The 24,002-nt window shown below is 36.9% G+C and overlaps 1 protein-coding gene across 1 annotated transcript in view; it reads left to right on the top strand.

Moving 5' to 3' along the window:
- Positions 1–23,365, top strand: part of LOC114351008 (ATP synthase subunit alpha, mitochondrial-like) — a 40,639-nt gene extending 17,274 nt beyond the window's left edge. Inside the window, exons 5-13 of the mRNA XM_028302039.1 lie at positions 14,861–14,997; positions 15,415–15,528; positions 16,185–16,449; positions 17,005–17,229; positions 18,906–19,075; positions 20,555–20,649; positions 21,259–21,478; positions 22,118–22,285; positions 22,889–23,365. Coding sequence (XP_028157840.1) covers positions 14,861–14,997; positions 15,415–15,528; positions 16,185–16,449; positions 17,005–17,229; positions 18,906–19,075; positions 20,555–20,649; positions 21,259–21,478; positions 22,118–22,285; positions 22,889–23,101 — 1,607 coding nt within the window. The 3' untranslated portion in view covers positions 23,102–23,365. The remainder of the gene's footprint in view (positions 1–14,860; positions 14,998–15,414; positions 15,529–16,184; positions 16,450–17,004; positions 17,230–18,905; positions 19,076–20,554; positions 20,650–21,258; positions 21,479–22,117; positions 22,286–22,888) is intronic.
- The last annotated feature ends 637 nt before the right edge of the window (positions 23,366–24,002 follow it).

Genomic DNA, 24,002 nt, shown 5'->3' with positions numbered 1-24,002 from the left:
TATTTAGAATCTCGATCAAACAGAAAATCATCAAGTATAATTTTATGTCTAATCTTACAATTTGTAGAAGAAAGTTAGTATCACCAAAACCAAACTAGATGACGCTGTGCCGAGTTGAATCGCGGTGATAAAGTTTTGCGAGTTGTGTATTTAAAGTGTCAGGTGTATTACTCGGTACCAGTGATAGCAACGTTACCAGTGACAATGCCCACGTATAGACTTAATTTGCTTATTTAATACTTTTCAATATCAATCTTTCAATTTTTGAAGTGCTGCGATGCTTATAGCAGAGCAGTGCTAATTATTCCCGTACAAAATAAACTTAACAATCTCAGTCTAATATTCTGTCTTTGATTTAGTCTATCTAATGAAAGCGAAAGGTCACTGACTGATTGACTGACTGACTCACTCATCACTAAATCTCAGAAACTACAAGTGCTAAGAGTCTCAAATTTTACATGGAGGTTCCTTTTAGAAAGTAGGTGCTCCTCACTAAGACTGGATTTTGCAAAATTCAACCCTTAAGGGGTAAAACGGGATCCACGCGTACGAAGTCGTGGGCGGCGGGCGTTAGTTAAGTACCAATCAAAACACTCTACCTAGGTATGATTTTAATAATAAGTAGGTACCTGAGTATGATTTGCAAGTTGTTAAGATTTAGGTACCTATATTTTTCGTTTAAAATGTTTATTTATTGCTTTACCTACGACTTACTACGCGTGCAATCCCAATTTTGGAACAATTTTAATAGATACTCAGCTCCTATTGCTTGTTGCGTGATGTAAATGGACTATAGACAAAAACATTTTTTTTAATTCGACCCTTCCAGTAGTTCCTGAGATTAATGCGTTCAACCATAATTACGACTAGGATGAACATAAAACTCTTTGAGTCAAATAGAACAGAAAAGCATCATTTATGTTCGAAAAAAGTAGTACGGTAGTAGAAGTACTAAAACCTAGTCCGTGAGCACGTAGAATTTTGTCCAATGACCCCAAGCTACCCATCTAACCCATCCTTATCGCTCGCGCGTAATTATATTGCTGTCGCGACTGTGTGACGGGCGCCCGCAGTGAGTGTGCGAGTTTTAGTACGTGCTCACGGACCAGGCTTTAGTAGAAACAACTAGATGGCGCTGTGCCGAGTTGACTCGCGGTGATAAAGTTTTCCGGCATGTGTATTTAAAGGGCCCGATCTATCACTCGGTACTGTACTAGGCTTAATTTGCTTTAATAATAAGAAGAGTATGAACAATTTTTGAAGTGCTGCGATGCTTATGGCCGAGCAGTGCTAAATAATTCCCACGAAAAATATTGTTAGTAAATTAATTCAATCTCAATCTTCCGCCGTTTCGTTTAGGAGTTCCTATGGCCACCTCCTGACTCCATCATTGCAAGATTTGTCCCACACATAATAACAAATGAAGTCAATATAAAGCTTGTAATAATAATATAAATAAGCTTGTGTTATGAGTGGAGTGTGTTAATTATATATTTGAATTCAGCCAATCGAAAACCAAAATGTATGATTTTATTATACTTAATCAATTAAGTTTTTCGGGTTTTTAAGATCTACCTAATTTTTTGACAATATTTATTGTCATTATTTATTGTAACCATGTCCGCGACTTCGTACGCGTGAAAATTGTTTGAATAATTTCCGTTTTTGCAACAACAACAATGCTCAACGCGTTCAACCATAGATACAGACAAAAAAATCTCTTTGATATCATGAGTCGAATAGAACAAAAAAGCATCATCAGTCAATATTTATGCCTGAAGGAGAAAGTACGAGAAAAAACAACTAGATGGCGCTATGCCGAGTAGACTCGCGGTGATAAAGTTTACCGGCATGTGTATTTAAAGTGGCCGGTCTTTCACTCGGTACCAGTGATTGTAACGAATCCAGTGATTATGCTTATTTATTAACATTGAGTTAATTTGCCTTTAGCCAATTTTTTGAGGTGCTGGGATGCTTATGGCAGAACAGCGCTAATTAATTCTCATTCAAAATAACGCTCAAACTGAATCCAAGTGGATTCGGCCTCGTGGTTAAATAATAAAATTTGACCAATAAAAATCAGTGTGTTCTCAGTATGACTGGTATGACTTTTAGGTTTTAAAGATCCTTTAATTTTTAATTTTCTTCCCACAGAGACATCCCGTTTTATGCGGGAACTGTATTTTGCAGGTTTATACATTAACATTCACTCGAGCATCCCGCTTGCAGTGTCCCGCAAAAAATCGATCCGTTCGAATTTCAAACAGACACCTATGTTCACATAACAGTCCAGTTTTGCGGGATCCTGCATTACTGGACCCCGTACTGGATTGTCGTGGGAAAGGGCCCTACGCAATGATAAAAATTGCCTGTTTTGCCTGACGTTTCGATTTCGACGGGGCTACACCGGAAATCGAATTAAAAATAATACCTATATTTTTATTTAACAATTTATTATGAATAATTTGAGGGTAGAAAAATAAAAATAACGATTCCGGATAATATAATAAAACTACCTTCGATGTCTTATTAGATGAGGCTTAAAAAGTTTTACTTTTATAGATCTTACTTCCTATCTTATCTTACTCTTTCACGCAAAAACTACTGAACGGATTTTGATGAAACTTTACAGTATTATTGTTTATAACCTAGAATAACACATAGACTATAATTTATGACGATCTGTGATAATCTAAATTTCACGCGGCTGAAGCCGCGGGCAAAAGCTAGTAAAATATAATATAAAACGTTTACGGCGGCTACGTTTACGTTTCATGTAAATACATATAAAATTTACATTATAGACGCGTAATAAAATAGTTGCGACAAAGCTATCTTATCTCACTGATTCATCAATTTAGTATGTAACCAAACTTAATTATTTTGCTTTAATTATCGTAACAAAAAAAAGTGTAATACCTAAAAATACATAAAAATGACATGTCACAATCTCCACCGCATTCTGTCGTTTTTATTTTTCTTCCTCCTCACTCCTCGTTGTCAAAGCGAGCTCATAGATGGCGCTGTGCACATTTAGCTCGCGGTGACAAAGCTTTTTCCGATTACTACGTAACCACCTGAACTCTTTTAACCGGTACTACTTAATATGTTACGGTCCCAGTGTCTGATACTAGTTAGTAGATATAAGTTAATTTATTAATAGGTAATTTATTAATAAATAATGAATGATAATATCGTAACCAATTTTTGTAGGTGCTGCTTAGTCGCAATTAAGCAGCGCTAAATAAAAAAGGAATGTGTATAGACATTGTATACGGCATTACTTTTAATTGACTAAATAAACTACACATTAAGCAGCTTTACGTACATAATAGTACATAAGTCTAGTAAATAAGTTACGGTTCCGTACCTCAAAAGGAGGAACCATTATAGGATCACTTTTGACTTTGTTGTCCAACCGTCCGTCTGTCAAGACCCTTTTTAGGGTTCCGTAGCCAAATGGCAAAAAACGGAACCCTTATAGATTCGTCATGTCTGTCTGTCCGTCTGTCCGTCCGTATGTCACAGCCATTTTTTTCCGGAACTATAAGAGCAGCCGTTTTTGCCATCCTGTGCAGTATATTGTTTTAATATTAAGTTAAAGTCCATCCACACGTACATCCCGTATGCAGTGTCCCGCAAAAAACCGATCCGTTCGAATTATAAACACTTGTTTATTCACACGACAGTCGAATTTATTTGTCTTCCTCCTCCACGTTATCATAGCGAGCTCATAGATGGCGCTGTGCCCAATTAACTCGCGGTGACAAAGTTTTTTCAGGTTAATACATAAGCATAAGAACTTTTTTAAGCGGTTCTACTTAAAATGTTACGATACCAGTATAATACCCAGTCAGTAGTAATAAGTTAATTTATTAAAGACACCGATATTTATTGTATCAAAATTTTTGTAGGTGCTGCTTGGATTCGGGCAGCGCTAATTAAAGAATGATGGAAAGTACCTAATAAGTTTTTCTGTTTCAATAAAAAAAGGGAAAAAGCCATTTTCAATAACAGAAAAAGCATTTAGTATGTATATTTATTTTAAGAAAAACTAAGCTAGTCTGTTTTGCCCTAATATATCAACTGAATGCTCTTAAACTACTCGTGTGACTATAAAATTCGTTTCGTTTGTAAGTTAATACTCATATTATTTACAATATTGCAAAAGATGGGTACCTACATTTTACGTAGCTACTTAGCTACGAAAGTTCAAAGTTACTTAAAGCTTCATTTTCACGCTCATAGATGTCGCTGTACGCCTTTGAATCGCGGTATCGAAGTTTTTTCAACCGTGTATTTATTGTAGAACGTCCTGCTCGGCAGTATCACGATACATAGTATATTCCAGTGATGTTCTGCGCAATATACTGTGTAGTGTTATGTATCTATAGGTAGACTATAAACACTATACCTAGTATGTTCACGTCATATTCTGTGCAATGTACTGCGGAGTGCTTATGTCTTACTAAGTACAGATTATTTTTGGATGGGCTGCTTGCTTGTATATTAAAGCAGCACTATTTATTTATTAGTACGAAACATTAATGGGTGACTAACTCATTAAATCAAAATAATTAATCAAAAACAAAGTATAAATTTTTTATTTATTTCCTTGATGTTAACTAACTGCATTGAATTTGTTAATTTCTAGATAAGAAATTAAAAAATTGCCGTTTTTTTTTCATAAATTAACTTATACGTCGCAATACAAGAATAACGTAATATTTTTAAAACCACAACTTTATAAGATGTCACGTTATTCTTGCAGCGGAAATCAATTTAGCAAAAAGCAGCACCTCTTTTGCTGTGTTAATAGTACCGGCATAAAATCATAGATCGCGCTGTGCTCAGTTACATCGCGGTGTTAAAATATCTCCAGCGGCATATTTAATATCGCTCACGCACTTTCTTCGTATCTACACTTAGAGACAATAAGCCTAGTGTTTTATACCAGTTAGATTATAATACCCTCATCCACATGTTCTGTATTTACTAATGTAGATTTACATTGTAGGTAACATGATTTTTTGGAAGCGCTGCATAGCTTGCTATTCAGCGCAAAGATAACTTTAAAAACACATAACCCTCCTTCTGGCGCAGTCGGGGAAAAAGCAAAGTTGACCTTTATCAGTCCCAATTAGCAAACTCAAAGGGAAAAGTAAATTAATGAATAAATTAATAAATAAATCTTTATTAATTTCTTCACAAGTAAGTTTTCAATTACATGTACTAACAATATAACGCATTTTTAACCAATATTACTTATTGTGAAGATTGGTGCTTGATATGGGTTGAGACCACCTGTAATACAAGACACCAGGTCTCCACCTCTTAAATCGAAAATAACGCAATAGAAAGAATGCTTCTAAACTAAACTAACATGGCAATGCAAGAATTAATATAAGGTTTATTTTCTTACTAATTATGTTGGAAAATACATAATTTAAACGTGTGGTGTGTGGTGAGTGTGAGTGGTGTGGTGGGTGGTCTGAGGTAACGTGTGTGATAGTGTGGGAGTGTAGAAGTTTCTTACTTTGTTCGTATTCTTATAGAGTAACGTAACGTAAACATAAACAATAATTTGTTTTGCAGGGTGTTAGGTAAATGGTATATTATGTTGACATAAGCCTATGTTTAACATTATGCATAGGTATAAATAGTACGTTATCGGAAATTTGCTATCATCATTTTTGGAAAAAAATCCTACAAATTTGATCCTAGAGGTACCTTTGCAGTTTTCTTTCTTTTCAAAAACAAAGAAAATGTTTTTTACTAAAATTTTGTATCTACAGCTTACTGTATAAATAGTTTTTTCCCATCAGGTGGTATTACAAAATTTCAACATGTACTTAAGATAATTTAATTTAAGTCATGTCAAATCAATCCAAAATAAAAAGTAAGTTTAATGAGTGACATAAAGGTGCCTAATAGATAAATCAATTGTTACGCAGTCATAATATGAGACAGCTTGGATATTGATGGGTTAAACACCTTTAACATCACTTCTGTTTTGTTAAAAGTGCCGCCTTAAAATCATAGATGTCGCTGTGCTCAGTTACATCGCGATGTTGAAATATCTCCAGCGGCATATTTAATATATTTCACGGACATTCTTATTAACACATAGGTAGATAAGTTAATTATAGTATTATAATTGTCCAGTGTAATAATGTAGTTCCTATAATTATTCGATATGATACTGTATTTGGTACCATAGGTCTTAATTTTACGAGATTTTTTGGAAGCGCTGCATAGCTTGCTGTTCAGCGCAAAGATAGCTTTAATAACACAGTCATCTTTCTGATGCAGTTAGGTAACAAGCAAAGTAGACCTAATATTCGACATTCGTCTATCCCAACTAATATTATAAATGCGAAAGTAACTCTGTCTGTCTGTCTGTCTGTCTGTCTGTCTGTCTGTCTGTCTGTCTGTCTGTCTGTCTGTTACGCTTTCCCGCTTAAACCTCGCAACCGATTTTGATGAAATTTGGCATAGAGATTGTTTGAGTCCCGGGAAAGAACATAGGATAGTTTTTATCCCGGTTTTTGAAACAGGGACGCGCGCGATAAAGTTTTTCTGTGACAGACAAAATTCCACGCGGGCGAAGCCGCGGGCGGAAAGCTAGTGTCATAATATTTTGACATGACCTAGGTAAATTAAATTATCAGAGGGCCTAGTGAAAAAATTACATTATTAATGTACTATGACGGATTGTACAAACGCCCCTAGCGGGAAACGTTCAAAAACTAAAATTTTCATACATTTTTTACTCACACTCTGCAGCCCACTGAAATACAGGGTAGAATTTTGTAATACGAGTACCACCTAAAGGAAAAGTAGTAGGTACATACTCTAAAGTAGAATTTTGTGAACACTGATAGGAAATATTACTCAAATAAAAAATCCTTTATTTTAGAAATTTAGAAAAGAAAACTGTATTCACAGATTTCTGAAAGTTCACCTCCAAAGTAATTAATAAGTTTAAATAAAGTGACATACCACACCAGTTTTTGTAAATAATTTAAGATTTCATGGTTTTCCTTTCATTTGATATCAAGTATGTTAGAGAGAGTATTAAAAGGTGCTGCCTTAAAATCATAGATGTCGCTGTGCTCAGTTACATCGCGATGTTGAAATATCTCCGGCGGCATATTTAATATCGCTTACGCAAATTCTTCGTATCAACGCTTAGAGGTTATCCTAGTGTTAAATACCAAAGATTAAAATGTAGTTCCTATTTACATTTGTATTCCTATACATAATATTTGCCGGATTTTTGGAAGCGCTGCATAGCTTGCTATTCAGCGCAAAGATAGCTTTTAAAAAGAAAAATAGACCCTATTGTGTTCGTTGCAATCAACAAACTCAAAGGGTAAATCGCAAGCAATAAGTGCCTTTTTTCTGTGACGCGGATTTCGGCACGCGTGCGGATCTGTGTGTGAGTTTACATCAAAACGTCCTCACTAATGAGCGCGTTAGAAAAAAATATGAAAATTTTAGTTCTGAACGTTTCCGCTAGGGGCGCTGTACAATCCGTCATACATTTAATGTCATTTTTTACGACCAGATTCGCACGCGTGTCGAAATCCGCATCATAGGAAAAAGGCACTAATTGGTTTGCTTTTTATATAATAAATTTCGGTAGTAAACTGTTTTAACCGAAAGGTAAATGGTGAAGTTGTCAGACTGGCCGACTCATGATCCAAGGAACGCGGGTTTACTGAACCGAATCAAAACACTGGCATATTTAGCTTACCCCGAGGGGTTATAAGTAGTTTGTAAAAAGTGCCGCCTTAAAATCATAGATGTCGCTGTGCTCAGTTACATCGCGATGTTGAAATAATATCTCCAGCGGCATATTTAATATATTTCACGGACATTCTTCGTATCCACTTTTAGAGACAGTATTTCTAGTCTTTACACCAGTGATGTAGTATATTCGTTATGTTCCAATAAATTGGCGTCGGTATTACGATATTGCATTTTTTTTGGAAGCGCTGCATAGCTTGCTATTCAGCGCTAAGATAGCTTTGTGGTGGAATATGAAAATGCCGCCTGAAGGGAAAGTACCCATAAAGCCTTGATCACACGTACCGAGCAAACGGGCGAGACAGTGCTCTCGGCCGAGTACTCGGTGTGTATGAACATTACGCCGAGTGCTCGGCCGAGCGCTCGAGTATGTGACTCGCTCACCCAACTGTCTCGACCGAGTACCTAAACATTTTACTGTCTCGCCCGTTTACTCGGTACGTGTGATCAAGGCTTAATACTTTAGATAGAACATTTTCGTTTCAACCGTTTCAGAAAATACTCAAAGAAAATATTCGTTTATTTTTTAATTGAAAGAGAACTGAATTCAAAGATTTCCAACGATTTATGAAAACTTAACACTATCTACTAGGGTTTCTGATTTCTCGACCTATTTTTTTTCTCGAGTTTCGGGAATTCTCGAAGCCAAAGTCTCGAGTTTTCTCGAGTCTCGAGTCTTTTAATTAAAACTGTTGAAATCGGCTGAAATTTAATAAAAACACAGTTTTTTTTAAATCTAATATACCTACTTTTTTGCCCAACAATCAAATTAGAGTTTAGTATCACTTATTTGGGTAAGGAAATAAACAAAAAATAAAATCTTCCTTCATAATTAATACTAACTAATAATCATAACTTAGTAATTAACTAAAGGAACAAAACTCATAAAGTCGCGTGTAATTTAAGGATAATTAACAATAACAATCTGGAGCTACAATTGAATCACTTATTTTCCAAAGAATACGAATCCAAATTCCTAATTAACTAAACCTACATTTATAAACAAAAAAAACTTTTTAGAAATTTTTTAAATTTCTTAAATATAAAGACTTGAATAAACGTATTTACGAGTACCTAACTTATCAGACAGTTAACATATTTTTCAATCTTTAAATCAGTCAGTTAAACAAACATAATAAATGTAGCATACTCGTAAGTGAACATTATTAGTTTCGATTGAGATTATTACTTGCAAATCAAATCAGTTAAAAAACGAAAGACTGGGCCAGTCTAAAAGCAATGTTAACCTATTAAATAATAAAAAAAACTTACTTTTGTCTAAGAAAATAGGCTTTCAAGAATATTAAAGCTTCAAAATCGAAACTCGAGAATTCTCGAGCTCCGGTAATTTTTTTCTCGTCTCGAATGAAGCCAAATTTCTCGAGTTTTCTCGAGTTCGAGAAAGCTCGAGCAGAAACCCTACTATCTACTTATACCATAACATTTTTTGTAAATAAATAAAATAATTTAAAAATAATTTATGGTTTCCTTTCATTTAATTTATTAAGTTTGTTTGAGAGATTAACATCATTATAATGAATCCTAACGATCGATGATCGATGCAATAAAAATACAGTGTGTAATTTTTAACAGACTTTCAGTTCGATTCCCTGGTCACCGGGTGTGGCAAGAGAATTTTCGTAAACAATTGAATGCAGTTTTCTTTGTTTTTAAAAATAAAGTAATGTTTTCTTTGAGTAAAATTTTCTATCTACAGTATTAAGAGTACTTCCCCTTCAAGTGTGGCGATACAAAATTCCACCTTCTGTAATGTCAACACGCATTGACTTGGAGACGTAAAAGCTGCAATTAATTTAACCAATCACGTAGATGTAGGCACCCTTTGAGCCCCGTTAATCGAGATACAATAGATAATAATAATAATAAAATAAATAATAGTTTATTCATTAAAATAAGAGCGTAATCGGAACTTATTATGATTTATCAATTATTTTGTTACGCTGACCTCTTGGGGATTGATGGGTTAAACAGCTTTGACCATATCTTGATTTGTTAAAAGTGCCGCATTAAAATCATAGATGTCTCTGTGCTCAGTTATATCGCGATGTTAAAATATCTCCGGCGGCATATTTAATATCGCTCACGCACCTTTTTCGTACACTTAGAGACACTATTTCTAGTCTATAATCCAGTGATGTATTTTTAGCCAATATGTCAATAATGCTTATTGCACATCATTTTTTGGAAGCGCTGCATAGCTTGCTATTCAGTGCTAAGATAGCTTTGAAAAAAGCAAAAAAGGCCTATTTGGGGAAGTCTGTGTTAAGCAGTGGACGTCCTATGGCGGAAATGATGATGAAAGTAGGCATATAGAGGGTTATTTTGTTATCAGTATCCATTTTTTTTTATAAACTCTATAGATTCGCGGGTGCCCATAATTATTATCTTAAGTTTTAAAGGTTAAGGCTTATTTTCGCGGACAATTTTTTTTTAAATTTATTTAACAACTTAAAGACAGTTACATTGAGACAATTACATTTAGATAGCTTTAAAAACCACTAGGGTTTGATGTAAAGCTAACGAGTAATTATGTCTATTATTATTTGCAGTTAACCGTGTATACGTATTTTTCCATGAACGAAGCAAATTATCCACGTGTGCTAATTTTGAAACGGCGCGCAGCGGACAAAAATAATTAAATATGAAAAAAAAAATTTTTTTTACGTAAATCTATTAAGTTACAGATTCTGAGTTAAAATTTGGACAATGATAACAAAATCACCCTGTATACGTCCCGCTGCAAGCCTAGGTGTGGCCTAGGCCTCATTCTAATGGTGCGTCCAGACTGGACGAACGAACGAACACCATACCATAAGTGGATGTTGAATGTTTGGTATAGGGACATAAATAAACTCGAAATGCCGTGGAGGTAGTTGAACGGAAAACATGGCAGATCTGTTTTAATGCTTTTGATTGATTGTTTAATGGACTTCAGTAGTATACAAAACTTTGTCATTTTGTGCTTTACATTGCGAAAAAAAAAGAAAAATAATTTGAGGGTTTCCTTTCAATTTCTACCACCTTGGGAGTATTAACGTAAATGCGCCTATTACCGCCAGTTTAAGCTGACTTCGGATAAACTTTAGAAAATTAGATATAAGACGTGGTGATAGAAAAGACACTTTAATTTATTTATAACAATGATGAAGTAATCTTTGAATTCAAGTAGTAACAATGAGTATTCAATCACACAATAATTAATAAATAGCAATTTAATCTGAATAAGCAGTTGTTTCTATTACCGACCTATAGACGAGGTGTGTTTCTATTAACGTTTTTTCTGTTTCTATTACCGACCGCTAAGAATATTGCTCTTCAATTGGGTATATTCCAAGAGGCACGGGTTCGATTCCCGCTCACAGGCTCGGGAACCACTTGATTTTTTCAAGTTAAATTTGTTTTGCTTTTAGTTTTAGTTAAATTTGTTTTTTTTTTTTCAAGTTATTTTTTTTTATTGTTAAAAGAGAAAAGGCACGCTTCTCGAAAATAAATAAATAATCAAGCAGAAATAGTAGAATAATAAATTCCTCAATTATACTTGATTACGCGATACCAGGTCTTCTAGTGAGTAGTGGGGGTCATTATTTAAACTATGTATATTTGAGTTTTTAATAAAAAATAATTTGCATTTAATATTTTATTTTTAATTTGACTTTCGTTTTTGACTGATGTTTTTGATTTTAATTGTGTGTAATTGTGTATTTTAATTTAAACTATGGACAATTGGACAATGTCTATATAATTATTTTAATTTTTTTTTATTAATCCAAAAGATCTTAAAAAGTTACATAGTAGTTGTGATAACGCATGATTGGTTAGGTGTCATGTCATAAATGTTAGTTATATACAAAATACAGGCTTATAAGTCTTCGCAGGTGGCGTTATAATTATGAGGCGGTAATAGAATTAAGTATGAATATTACTTTATTCTATTACCGACCGTAAAAAAAAACAGTAACCAGCTAAAATATCTACTTTAACGAAGACGTGATCAGTGAAGTATCATTTCTATTAGGTTTTATTTTATATCAAATAAGTACTAATTAGAATTTAACAGGTTTTTATAAAATCTATTGTCATACATTATTAGAGATATTCTTTAATGTTCATTGCAGTTTTATGCCAAACCTATGACAATTAATGTATGGCGTTAATTGATTTAATTATGTGAAATATTCTTATGAATCGATCAAGACAACAAAGTGGAGGTTAAATGCGTAATTAAAGATATAAATACTAAAATAAGAAACTTAATCAAAATTCTAACAACGCCATGGGTCGGTATTAGAAAACAAATTATGAAAAGTGTTTCTATTACCGCCCTTATTTAAAATTGTATTTAAGCCACATAAATACAGCGAGAGGGCTATATTGAGGGTTTATTAAGGAAACTAGAGTACGGATTAATATTGTTATGCAAAAACATGTTGGTATACTCATTTTAAATGTGTTAAAATCGCTAATTAATAACAAGGTGCACCTTAAGTAGCTGGGAGCGCGTCAGTATGAAAAGTGCGTCCGTTGCGGGCGCGTCCCATTTAATGTGAAATAACTCCGTTTACTGGTTATTTACGAACACAAACTTTAATCGTTTTGATAGTCAATAAACATATCTAGATATTTTTTAAGTAACGTGTTTTCTGGAACCTGTTATTATGTCTTTTATGAAAGAAAGAAAAATAGGGCGGTAATAGGATACAAATTTTGGGGGGTCGTTAATAGGCGCACTTACGTTACTTATTAAACAAAAAAAAACATTTTTAAAATCGGTTTATATTTAAGGAAGTTCTGTGGTAACAAACATACAAAAAACAGTCAAATTGAGAACCACCTCTTTTTAAGTCGTTTAAAAATAGCCACCCACACAATAAGACTCAAACATTTGCCTATATGTATAAATACGAAACAACATTTTTTGTACCACTTCGCATGTGACCGCGGTGGCACTTCAAAAATAAAAATAAAAATCCGCAAATATAAATTTGGGAGCTTGTACTATTGTGATTGTGAAATTTACATTTTACCAATACCACAAAAATCAATCTCGACCTTAAATATACCGCAGGAAAAACTTTGTCATCGCGATTCAACGTAGAACAGCGACATCTATGTTTTGTCGCGCAGAACAGATGCCGTACTAATCGATCAGTGTCCCATTAAGGCTCGATTCGACCAAACTTTTATGCGAGAATAACTCATGATATAACTGACACATTGACAGTTTCAGTATGGGAAAATGTCAAAACTGTCAATTTATTTACTCGTATTTGATCGAAATCACCTTGGAAAGTATTAAATAGTAGTAGAAAGACTAATAATTAATTGCTTGGGGATTGATGGGATAAATAGCTCTAAACATCTCTTCTGTTTTGTTAAAAAAGTGCCGCCTTAAGATCATAGATGTCGCTGTGCTCAGTTACATCGCGATGGTAAAGTATTTCCAGCGGCATATTTAATATCGCTCACACACTTTCGTATCAACACTTAGAGACACTATTTCTAGTCTTTATTCCAGTGATGTAGTATATTCGATATGTTCCCATTGTCGTCGATCTAGACCTTTACCGAGACAATAACGGCTATTCGAGTTGCTGTCAAATTTTTTGGAAGCGCTGCGTAGCTTGCTATTCAGCGCAAAGATAGCTTTAAAAACACATAACCTTCTTTCTGGTGCAGTCGAGTAAAAAGCAAAGTAGACCTAACATTCGACATTCGTCCATGTCACCCATGTGCCATTCGACATGACCTGAATTAAATTATCTAAAATTCAGGGTAGAATTTTGTACCTAAAGGGAAAGTGTGTCCTAAGACTGTAGATAGAAAATTTTACTCAAATAAAAAAATCCTTTGTTTTAGAAAAGAAATCTGCATTCATAGATTTCTGAAAGTTCACCTCCATACCATACCAGAGGTGAAACTGTGCAAAGCAATCGTAATCAATTGACAATTCATAACGTACGATAAAGTCAGTTAAACAAAGCGTTTGACAGAATAATCGTACGTTATGAACTATCAAATTTTAACGATTGCTTTACACAATTCCACCTCAGTTTTCGTAAATAATTTATGAGTTCTTGGTTTTCCTTTTATTTGATATCAAGTATTTTAGAGAGAGTAGTAAAAAGTGCCGCTTTAAAATCATAGATGTCGCTGTGCTCAGTTGCATCGCGATGTTGAAATATCTCCGGCGGTATATTTAATATCGCTCACGCACATTCTTCGCATCTACACTTAGAGACCCTAGTGTTTTATACCAGTTAATATAATGTAGTTCCTATTTACATTTATTTATGTACTTATACATATTGTATGTACCGGATTTTTTGGTAGCGCTGCATAGCTTGCTATTCAGCGCATAGATAGTTTTAAAATACATCCTTCTGGCACCGTAAACCTTCTTCGGTAAAAAGCAAAATAGACCCTATTATAGTACCTTTTTCCTGTAATGCGGATTTCAGCACACGTACTTACAGTGGGCTGAGACAAGTGAGCGCGAAAATTTTAGTTCTTGAACGTTTCCCGCTAGGGGCGCTGTACAATCCGTCATACATTTAATGTCATTTTTGACGCGCTCACTAGTGAGCACGTTTGGTGTAAACTCACAATAGACCCTCTGGTCTCTCTTAGGCTGAGTTGCACCATCTTATTTTGACTTTAACAAACGTCAAAAATCTGTCAAAATCCATACAAAAATCACCGGTTATTGTTAAAGTTACGGTCAAAGTAAGTTGGTGCAACTCACCCAAGTAGCAACAGATTATCTTCATACGGCATTGAAGATATCTTGAAGACTAGTAGCCTAATTCCAGCCGTTGTCTTGGCCAAGAAAATAGTCGCACTCAAGAAATCTTGAAGTTATGCCCCAAGACAATGGTAAGCAAAAAAGGGCACAATCCTTTGGAAATCACTGAGACAGNGGGTTGCTAAGTGGTGATGAACGTTAAGTAATCGTCCAATACCCTTGGACGACGAGCAGTAGTGATTATATAGTGTCGTTAAGTGATGTGGTAATGATGACTTTGGTTATGTTCGGTGGCACAGGTATCGAAGGTCGCGGTGCCCGCCGTGGCGGTAGCCTCCCGCAAGATCCATGTCTCCTGCAGCCAGAGAGCCGCCGAGATCTCCACGATCCTCGAGGAGCGAATTCTCGGAGCCGCGCCCAAGGTCAGTGATCTATTACATTATTACATAAACACATCCCTGTCAGAGAGGTTATAGGGACGTACCTACTCCATTGATAGTAAGTTACAGGATGTTGTTACGTGCTTTTCCGTGGTTATCACAACCAATGTGGGTATTGATTTATTTTGAAAAAAAAAAAAATCTTGGTCCTATTTATTGATCTTGATGCAAATGTATGATATGTTTTTCTTTTCTGACACACAACCTCAATATTAGTTTTTGATCTCTTACTATTTAAGGGAAAAATTGGTTTGACTTTGAATAAAAAATACAATAGAAAATTTTTTAACTTAGGAGATAAAATCTCAGTCAATAGATGAATTTTATTTTAAAATCTTTTTCTATAGGTCAGAGGTCTAAATTGTGCCTAAATACTCATAGGTTTTATTTTATTTCTAGGCTGACTTGGAAGAAACTGGCCGTGTGTTGAGCATTGGTGATGGTATCGCCCGTGTCTATGGTCTTAAGAACATCCAGGCCGAGGAGATGGTGGAATTCTCCTCTGGTCTCAAGGTAAGAAAGATTTCGGTTTACACAGGAATTATTTGAAAACATATTAATAATGAGTCAAATAAAAATAAGCAAAGCAGTCCATAAATTCCTATATTTCAGTGGAGACTAAATGAACTAATGATTATGATTAAAGGCAAAACCAGCATTGTCACAATGAGTCGGACCACTTTGTCCTTTGCATTTTGTGTGCCAAATAATTTCTATTCTTTATGATATACTCCATGACTTTATGTCCTTTTAATAACTAAGGGCAAAGCTATTGCCAGGTTTGTAAGATATACTCCAAGCCCCCGAATATCCAAGGCATTTGCTAGTACAATCCTAGCAACACCTTAGCTTGTCTCATCAACAGCCCTTTCATCAACAGCCCTTTACAGTCCACTGCTGGACTATGAGCCTCCTCCACTATAGTGGAGGGTTTTGCCATAATCTCCACGCTTGGCAGGCGGGTTGGAGATCGCAGTATAAAAGATTGATGTTTTTCAGAGAGCGCTGCTGCCCATTCTCTGTTTGATGTGTAGTCCCTAAGTCGCCTCTTACGACACCCGCGGGAAGAGTAGGGGTTGGTGACAAATGTATTCTACTCTGCCGTCACCACACGGCGGCACTTAGCTTGTCTAAATCTTTAAAATCTTCACAAATTTCTTTCCACCCAGGGTATGGCCCTCAACTTGGAGCCCGACAACGTGGGTGTGGTAGTGTTCGGTAACGACAAGCTGATCAAGGAAGGCGACATCGTCAAGCGTACCGGCGCTATCGTCGACGTGCCAGTAGGCGAGCAACTGCTCGGCCGTGTCGTAGACGCTCTGGGTAACGCCATCGACGGCAAGGGACCGCTCGACACCAAGTCGCGTATGCGAGTCGGTATCAAGGCCCCCGGTATCATCCCGCGTGTGTCTGTGCGCGAGCCTATGCAGACTGGTATGTATTATATTTTATTTGCAGTATAATTTGTTGAAATACTGTCCAGACAGAAAGTTGGACAGAAACAGTTTTACAGAAAGTGTCTCATATCTTTTCATTTACATCATCAATTCACAAAGTAAAAGCTGCACTATTGAAGATAAATAGTCACTCTTGACCTTAATTTTTTCATACAAAAGAATAGGAAAATTACAGTCTTCTTAATTTTTTTTTCACACAAAAGAATAGGAAAATTACATAAAGTTTTCCAATCATCATTCTACTAAACTTATATGAAATAAGTAGAAGACTTTGTGACATTAACTAAATCAAATTACTTATCAAGAATAGCCTGTTATAATGTTAATTTACTTAATCGCGCCACTTCTAATGGAAAAAAAATGTGTAAAGAAATCACTTCGAACCATGCGCCATGTCTTAGAACCCGCAAAGAAACTTTGAAATGCCCAGGGCTGCATCACACGCCACTTCGCAAACCCCGCGAGACGGCGCGAGCTAGTTACGTCAAAAATCTCTTGGAACCCATTGATTCTACTGACACCATCTACCCAGGTATCAAGGCCGTCGACTCGCTCGTGCCAATCGGTCGTGGTCAGCGTGAGTTGATCATCGGCGACCGTCAGACCGGCAAGACTGCGTTGGCCATCGACACGATCATCAACCAGCAGCGCTTCAACAAAGGCGAGGATGAGAAGAAGAAGCTGTACTGTATCTACGTCGCCATCGGACAGAAGAGGTCCACCGTCGCTCAGATCGTGAAGAGGCTGACTGACGCTGGTAAGTGGTTTACATTGTCAAAGAATTTCTAGGTGTTTTTTTCTGGGAGAAGATGGTCAAAGTGCCTACTAAAGAGTACATGCCACTAAGGCCTCTGCTTGGAGCAGTTAGGTGCTACATACCATTTAAAAATGCTGGCTATTACGTATTATATTGCCACCTAAAAATTCAACATAGAATAGTTTCTTCTTTTTGAAGTCATGCAAGACTAAGATGCGTTATAAGAATACCTAAACTTGAAGAATATGTAAGCATTTTCCAAAAATCACTGAAGGATGATGAAGCCTCTATTTTTTATATAGCGGTGGAGAAATACAGCAAGAAACACTCAAAACGAACCCTTGGAACTTGTTTATGAATTAAAGTCCTAAAATAAAATCAGAACAGCAACACTAGTTCTGGAAAAGAATGTTCATCTTATATGAATTACTGAACAAGTCTTCGTAGTTCCCCCATTTTTCCCACACAAAATGCTTGCCAGTTGTTACATAATGCCTATTATAGATTTTCCATGAACTAGGTCACACTAACTGGATTTAAAATAGGTCATCGACTTTTGAATGTTGCATCTTGGTGCACACAGATTTGTGCATATGTTACAGGAAATGTATGAAATCCGTCATTGTATACAATTCCTAGGAATTGTGTATAAGTCCTAAAATCACCCGGAAATGTGTGATGTAAATTATATTACACACATTTCCTAGGAAATTTACACATTTTCTAAACAGCAATCGGAAATGTAATTAAGATTTCAATAATTACCTACGAGTGGACATGCGGTGCGAGGGGAGGATATTGCATCATCCGATTACGCGGGGTCTATCGAATCGCCAAATTTTTTATACGCCTAGTTGTCTATGGCACACAAATTTTAAGCCTAAAATTTTTTTACACAAAATTATTTTTATTACGCCACTTTTTTTTCTCCCGAAACTTAAATGGCGCTACCGCGCCGCGGCAGCTGTGTATGTGTAAGGTCGCAAGTCTAACCTAACCTAACCGAGACTTTGTACTACAGGAGTACTAAAACCTTCATGTCAATAAAAGTTTAATAAAAGAGTTTTAAAATTAGGGAAAAACAAATACTTCAGCGTAATATGCGTGATGCCGAAAGAAAGGTATGCCAATAAATTTTATGCAAATATTTTTTTCGGCCAAAGTATAATAGTGCGAAAACAACTGTCAGCAGGCTAAACAATAATAATAATAATTGTGAGTTCAAAGTACCTATCGGCCGATGTGGTTTGGCTAAATGAAATTTTAGGCGTACCGAGGGGCACCCGATCACGCGAAGGCGCTTGTGGCGCTTAGTTTTATACATTTCCTAATACAATATTGGAATTCTATAAAATTCCTTTGAAAAGTATACATTTCCTAGGATATGAGCGTATTAAAAAATCTCTGAAGCAATATTTTAAACATTTCCTAAATAGCTTCGGAATTGTATACATTTCCTAGGAATAGTATACAATTCCTAGAATTCATACATTTCCTGTAACACATACACATAGCTTTACAATAGGAACCAATTTATGTAAACTTAACCAGAGGCTAGCATATCTTATTGTGTATTTTATACAGTATACCAATGTTACCCAGGTGTAATGAACTTCACCATCAGCTTGTCTTCTATTTTGTATCTTACGACGTTTATCACAGAACACAATTTCCAGGTGCCATCAACTACACCATCATCGTGTCCGCCACTGCGTCTGACGCGGCGCCCCTGCAATACCTGGCTCCGTACTCGGGCTGCGCCATGGGAGAGTTCTTCCGTGACAGCGGCAAGCACGCCCTGATCATCTACGACGACTTGTCCAAGCAGGCCGTGGCCTACCGTCAGGTTTGTGAGAACTTTGCATTATAATCAGCATGAGAAGACAGAATCAAGTGGGAATAAATGCTCCATATCACTTCCTGAAGAAGTTCAAATTAATTATGCTACTTATACAGTCAATTCAGAGCCATCCTCTCACATCAAAGTGTAAGTTACATCATTGCCATCTGAATTATCTCTTCTCTTTGGGCTAACTTGTCTAATGCCCGTTTTCACCATCAATCCCTAATTTTTAAGTGACCCCTATGGTAACAAATAACAGGAATTTTGTTTACATAGGGGTCACTTAAAAATTAGGGATTGATGGTGAAAACGGGCATAACTCTCTGATTTCAGTGATCTCAATTCACTCATTGATATTAACCTTTAACCGACGACGTGATTTTTTTGTCACGCCGTCTGCGACGTGCGGTCTGTGGGACCGCTGTTTACTCAAAAAGTAATGTTTTTTGTATAAAAGTATACTGGTTTTATATTTTTTTAGAACATTATAGTATTACAAATAAACATACGTATAATTTGCGAGGAATCAATGTATATTTTTTATTTAAATATGGCTTAAACTTTTTTGACCCTTAATTTCATTGAAATTACACTAGAGCTCAATAATACCTATATAACTTGTAAATTTTAATCAAAGCAAGAAAAACTATACTCCTTCCTAAATATAGAGAACATAATGAATAAAATAAAAATAAATGACACGTAAATTACATGCACAAAAAAAATTGATGTAGGGTAAACATCAGGCAAAATCAGGCCTTTTTTTTTACCGCATGACAAGCATTTTCGGAATGCATAGGTAGCACCTGTAAGATAATTTCGTTTTCAAGTTAGGTGGACTAAAATGTACGTCTTTTTTGCAGCTGGTGCAATGACATCAGGCTGATTTGGCATGTCAGAGCCTAGAATACATGTCACTGTTTGCTTTACCACCAGTTTCGCGGTATTTTTTTACAGACTACCATATTTTACATAATATTATGTTCAAATATCAATATATCATTAGGAAATGTCTTTTCCTAGGTTGTGGTGCCCCAGGATCCATCATTTTTACGAAAAATTTGTCGTCTAAAACAAAAACGCCAATTTCAGTATGGTACAAAAATGTCACGTAGTCTGCGACGTGCGGTCCCACAGACCGCTGTTGAACTTTAAATCGAATTATCTTATTAAAACTGCCCTCGTCGATATAACCACTACCTGTAATGGCGTTTGGGCAACTAAACTCGAAGGTACTGAGACGCTCGGAACACGGGAGTAAGTAGAACATTGCAATCCAGAAATTTCAAAAGCCGGAGCGGTCTGTGAGACCGCACCTCGTCGGTTAAAGGTTAAAGAATAATTTTACTGTCTGTATTCTCTTTCTAAATGGTAGATGGTTCCATATCAACCAAGACAACTGCTAGAAACGAACCTTTATGGAGTATTTATTTATTTATAAGTGATAGTAAATAAAATAATAATAAAAAATGTTGTAAACAGATGTCTCTGCTGCTGCGTCGTCCCCCGGGTCGTGAGGCCTACCCCGGTGACGTGTTCTACCTCCACTCCCGTCTGCTCGAGCGTGCCGCCAAGATGTAAGCTAATCACAATATCAGGAAATCTACAAAAAATATAAGCTTTATTGTAGTTAAAAAATAGTTACAAAGCAAGTAACAGAAGAAGATAATAGATAGATGGAATTTGCTGCCTACTGCTGTCTTTCCCGAATGCTTATAAACCGAGCCTTTTCAAGGCGAGAGTGAATAGGCACTTATAGGGCAGATATTTACCATCCTAACCCAAATACCTGCCTTGTTCTGCATAAAAAAAATACCATGTCCCGTGACAAGTCTGCAAGAAAATTAAAAACATTCTATCTTTCGTAGTTGCATATGCTTCCAAGTTTTCGGACGTATAGAGATAGAAAAAGAGATTAATGTTACTCTACATACAAGTAGTAGTTACTACAAGCATAACCAAATGGACTTTTAGAGATCGAATATCTGTTCTAACACCCAGACTCTCCTCTTACATACAGTAGGAAGACATACGATCAAAATAACTGAAAAAAAAACGTCCGCATACCAATCAGCCGATACTGATGACTGGATGAATGTGGATATTGTTCCTGTAGGAACATTGTGGCATTTGAGCACCACCCATCATCCACAATGTGCAAATATTCAACAAATCTCTCTCCCCAGGTCCGACAAGATGGGCGGTGGTTCCCTGACCGCTCTGCCCGTCATCGAGACCCAAGCCGGTGACGTGTCCGCTTACATTCCCACCAACGTGATCTCCATTACTGATGGACAGATCTTCTTGGAGACTGAGCTGTTCTACAAGGGTATCCGACCGGCCATCAACGTCGGTCTCTCCGTGTCCCGTGTAGGGTCCGCTGCCCAGACCAAGGCCATGAAGCAGGTTGGTTGTTTTTTAGTGCATGACATTTCAGGTACATCTTAGATAACTGCTCTACTCAAATAATTTCACGGCTTAATAGATTCGGTCAGCTGCTAAAAGCGCGCCAAAACGTATGAGTAACTTAAAAGCGTTGGATTGGGTACTACCCGTACCCAATAGCATGGGAGTTCTTATGTGTTCCTTCATCAACGACACATCAATAAGCGAACTGCCCTACCAACTAGCAAAAACGACGCGGTCCCGGAAACATAACTTTTCTTCCACAAAATTTGAAGTTTATTTATTATTCTATCTATTGAATCAACTATCAGATTCAGACTACATAATATGGGTACAAAGGTTTACGCCCGCGACTTCGACCGCGTATAGAAGACGCTTGTAGCCGTTTCTGTTTTCTAGTTTGGCGAAACATAACAAATTATCCAAACAGAGATATCTGCACGCGTCTCTCCAGTAGATTACAAAAAAATCTTTCTATAACCCAAATGTGGCGACCTAAGTAATATCATCCCTTTTTCTGTCAAGATCCTGGCTACACAAAAGTTTAGCTATGGAAACGAGATTTATTTTCATTTCATCCTTACCCAGACCCCAATAAACAATCACAAAATACACAACTAAACCCAATCCTCTCACCAGGTGGCCGGTTCCATGAAGCTGGAGTTGGCCCAGTACCGTGAAGTAGCTGCCTTCGCCCAGTTCGGTTCTGACTTGGACGCCGCCACCCAGCAACTGCTGAACCGTGGTATGCGTCTCACTGAACTGCTCAAGCAGGGACAGTACGTGCCCATGGCTATTGAGGAGCAGGTAAGGGAACTTTTTAATTACTTTTTTCTATTAGGACACCATTTTTCTATGTCTGAAGCGCGTTTGTAGCGATATAAATGGAATTACGCAGCCTTTAGACATTTGTAGTAAAAAACCCGCGCGTTACTAAAATGCTACACAAAATATTGGGACTGGTACAGTCAGCTTCAAATAGTCGTGACACACAAAATATGCCAAAAAGTTGGCAACACTGCTTTATTCCAATAGTAATAATAACGCGATGCGAACTTTTTAGCTTCTTTGAGTGTCGCTGACAATGTCTACCAGCTAAATGCTACATTAGGTCATTCATTCATTGTTCCTCTTACTATAGTATTGTATAGTCGCCAGCAAATAGTACAGTATTTAGCTCGACGACGCTGCCACGGCAACGGATGCGCTCGTTTGCCAAAGATGTGACGTCACAGATATTCTAAGCGTGAATTGCCCTTCATTCACTAAACTGAAATGGAAATATCCCATCATACACATAGTAACGCGAGTAGCGTTTGATAATTGATGTTGACCCATTTTCTGTTAGTTCCACGAGTTTTAAAATAGATGCCTTATGAGCAAGAATATGATGTTTTTTTTGTTTCTCAGGTCGCCATCATCTACTGCGGTGTCCGTGGACACCTCGACAAACTGGACCCCACCAAGATCACCGCTTTCGAGAAGGAGTTCACCCAGCACATCAAGACCAGCCACCAGAGCCTGCTCGCCACCATCGCCAAGGACGGACAGATCACGCCCGAATCTGACGCCGCCCTCAAGAAGATCGTCACTGACTTCATCGCGACCTTCTCTTCCCAGTGAAGCCCCTAGCGTAGACTTCGCGAATAGGCGTCGACATGACATTGTACCCGGCATTTGATTACTCAGTACAATCCCATGTCAACCCAGCAATAAAATATTAAGTAGCTTATTAGCGGAAATTCTGCTCCTGGCGAGCACAGTCTCCGCTAATGGTGTAAGTGTAGTTATCATTCGTATGGACTGTATTGAATGTTGATACAATCATGGAATGTATTTATCTCGAGGCAGGAGTGGTTATACATAATTAAACTTCTTAAAAACGTTTTTGGTTTTTTTATTACTTATCCTGATCCATCCGATCCCAGTCAGGTGAATGGCGACAGTATGTTTCAATAGTCTTAACAGTGCTCTATGACACAGGCAAAATATTTGTTTTGATCTTTCTCTACCAGATTCAGTCCAGTCAGATTTTTTTATTTCCATAATTATCCCGGTTTAGTCGAAATGGATCGAGCGATAGATCTCATTTTGAAGCCAGGGGCGGCAGCATAGCGAAAATATGTGCAGACACAGAGCATCCCGTTCCCCACTATAGATGAACCACGCTGAACTGTCCCGCCAAACTCAATGACAGGGGGGCGCTACCATCGTTCAACTATATGGTTTCCAACATGGCAAAAATCTGAACCAGCGATCCGGTATTGACGGTGGCGCCCCACTGTCAATGTCATCGACAGGACAGTCCAGTATTTTGGAACTATAATACCTTCGCACGCCTTGCATATCCAAAGAACATTAAAATTTGAGTTCTCACGTCTCTCGAACGAACGCTGCTATAGCATATTGTCTCCTCCATCAGTCGAAAATTTCGTTTCGAGCCAACTTTACGGTCGATTTGTACGATTATTAGTACAACCACCTTGCTTCGCAACTAAACTATAGCGAAGGAATGGTTGCAGCA

The sequence above is a fragment of the Ostrinia furnacalis genome, unplaced genomic scaffold, assembly GCF_004193835.3.
Source record: "Ostrinia furnacalis isolate ACB-3 unplaced genomic scaffold, ASM419383v2 OfSCF1066, whole genome shotgun sequence".
NCBI lineage: Eukaryota > Metazoa > Arthropoda > Insecta > Lepidoptera > Crambidae > Ostrinia > Ostrinia furnacalis.
This window is presented reverse-complemented; position numbering and strand designations above follow the sequence as displayed.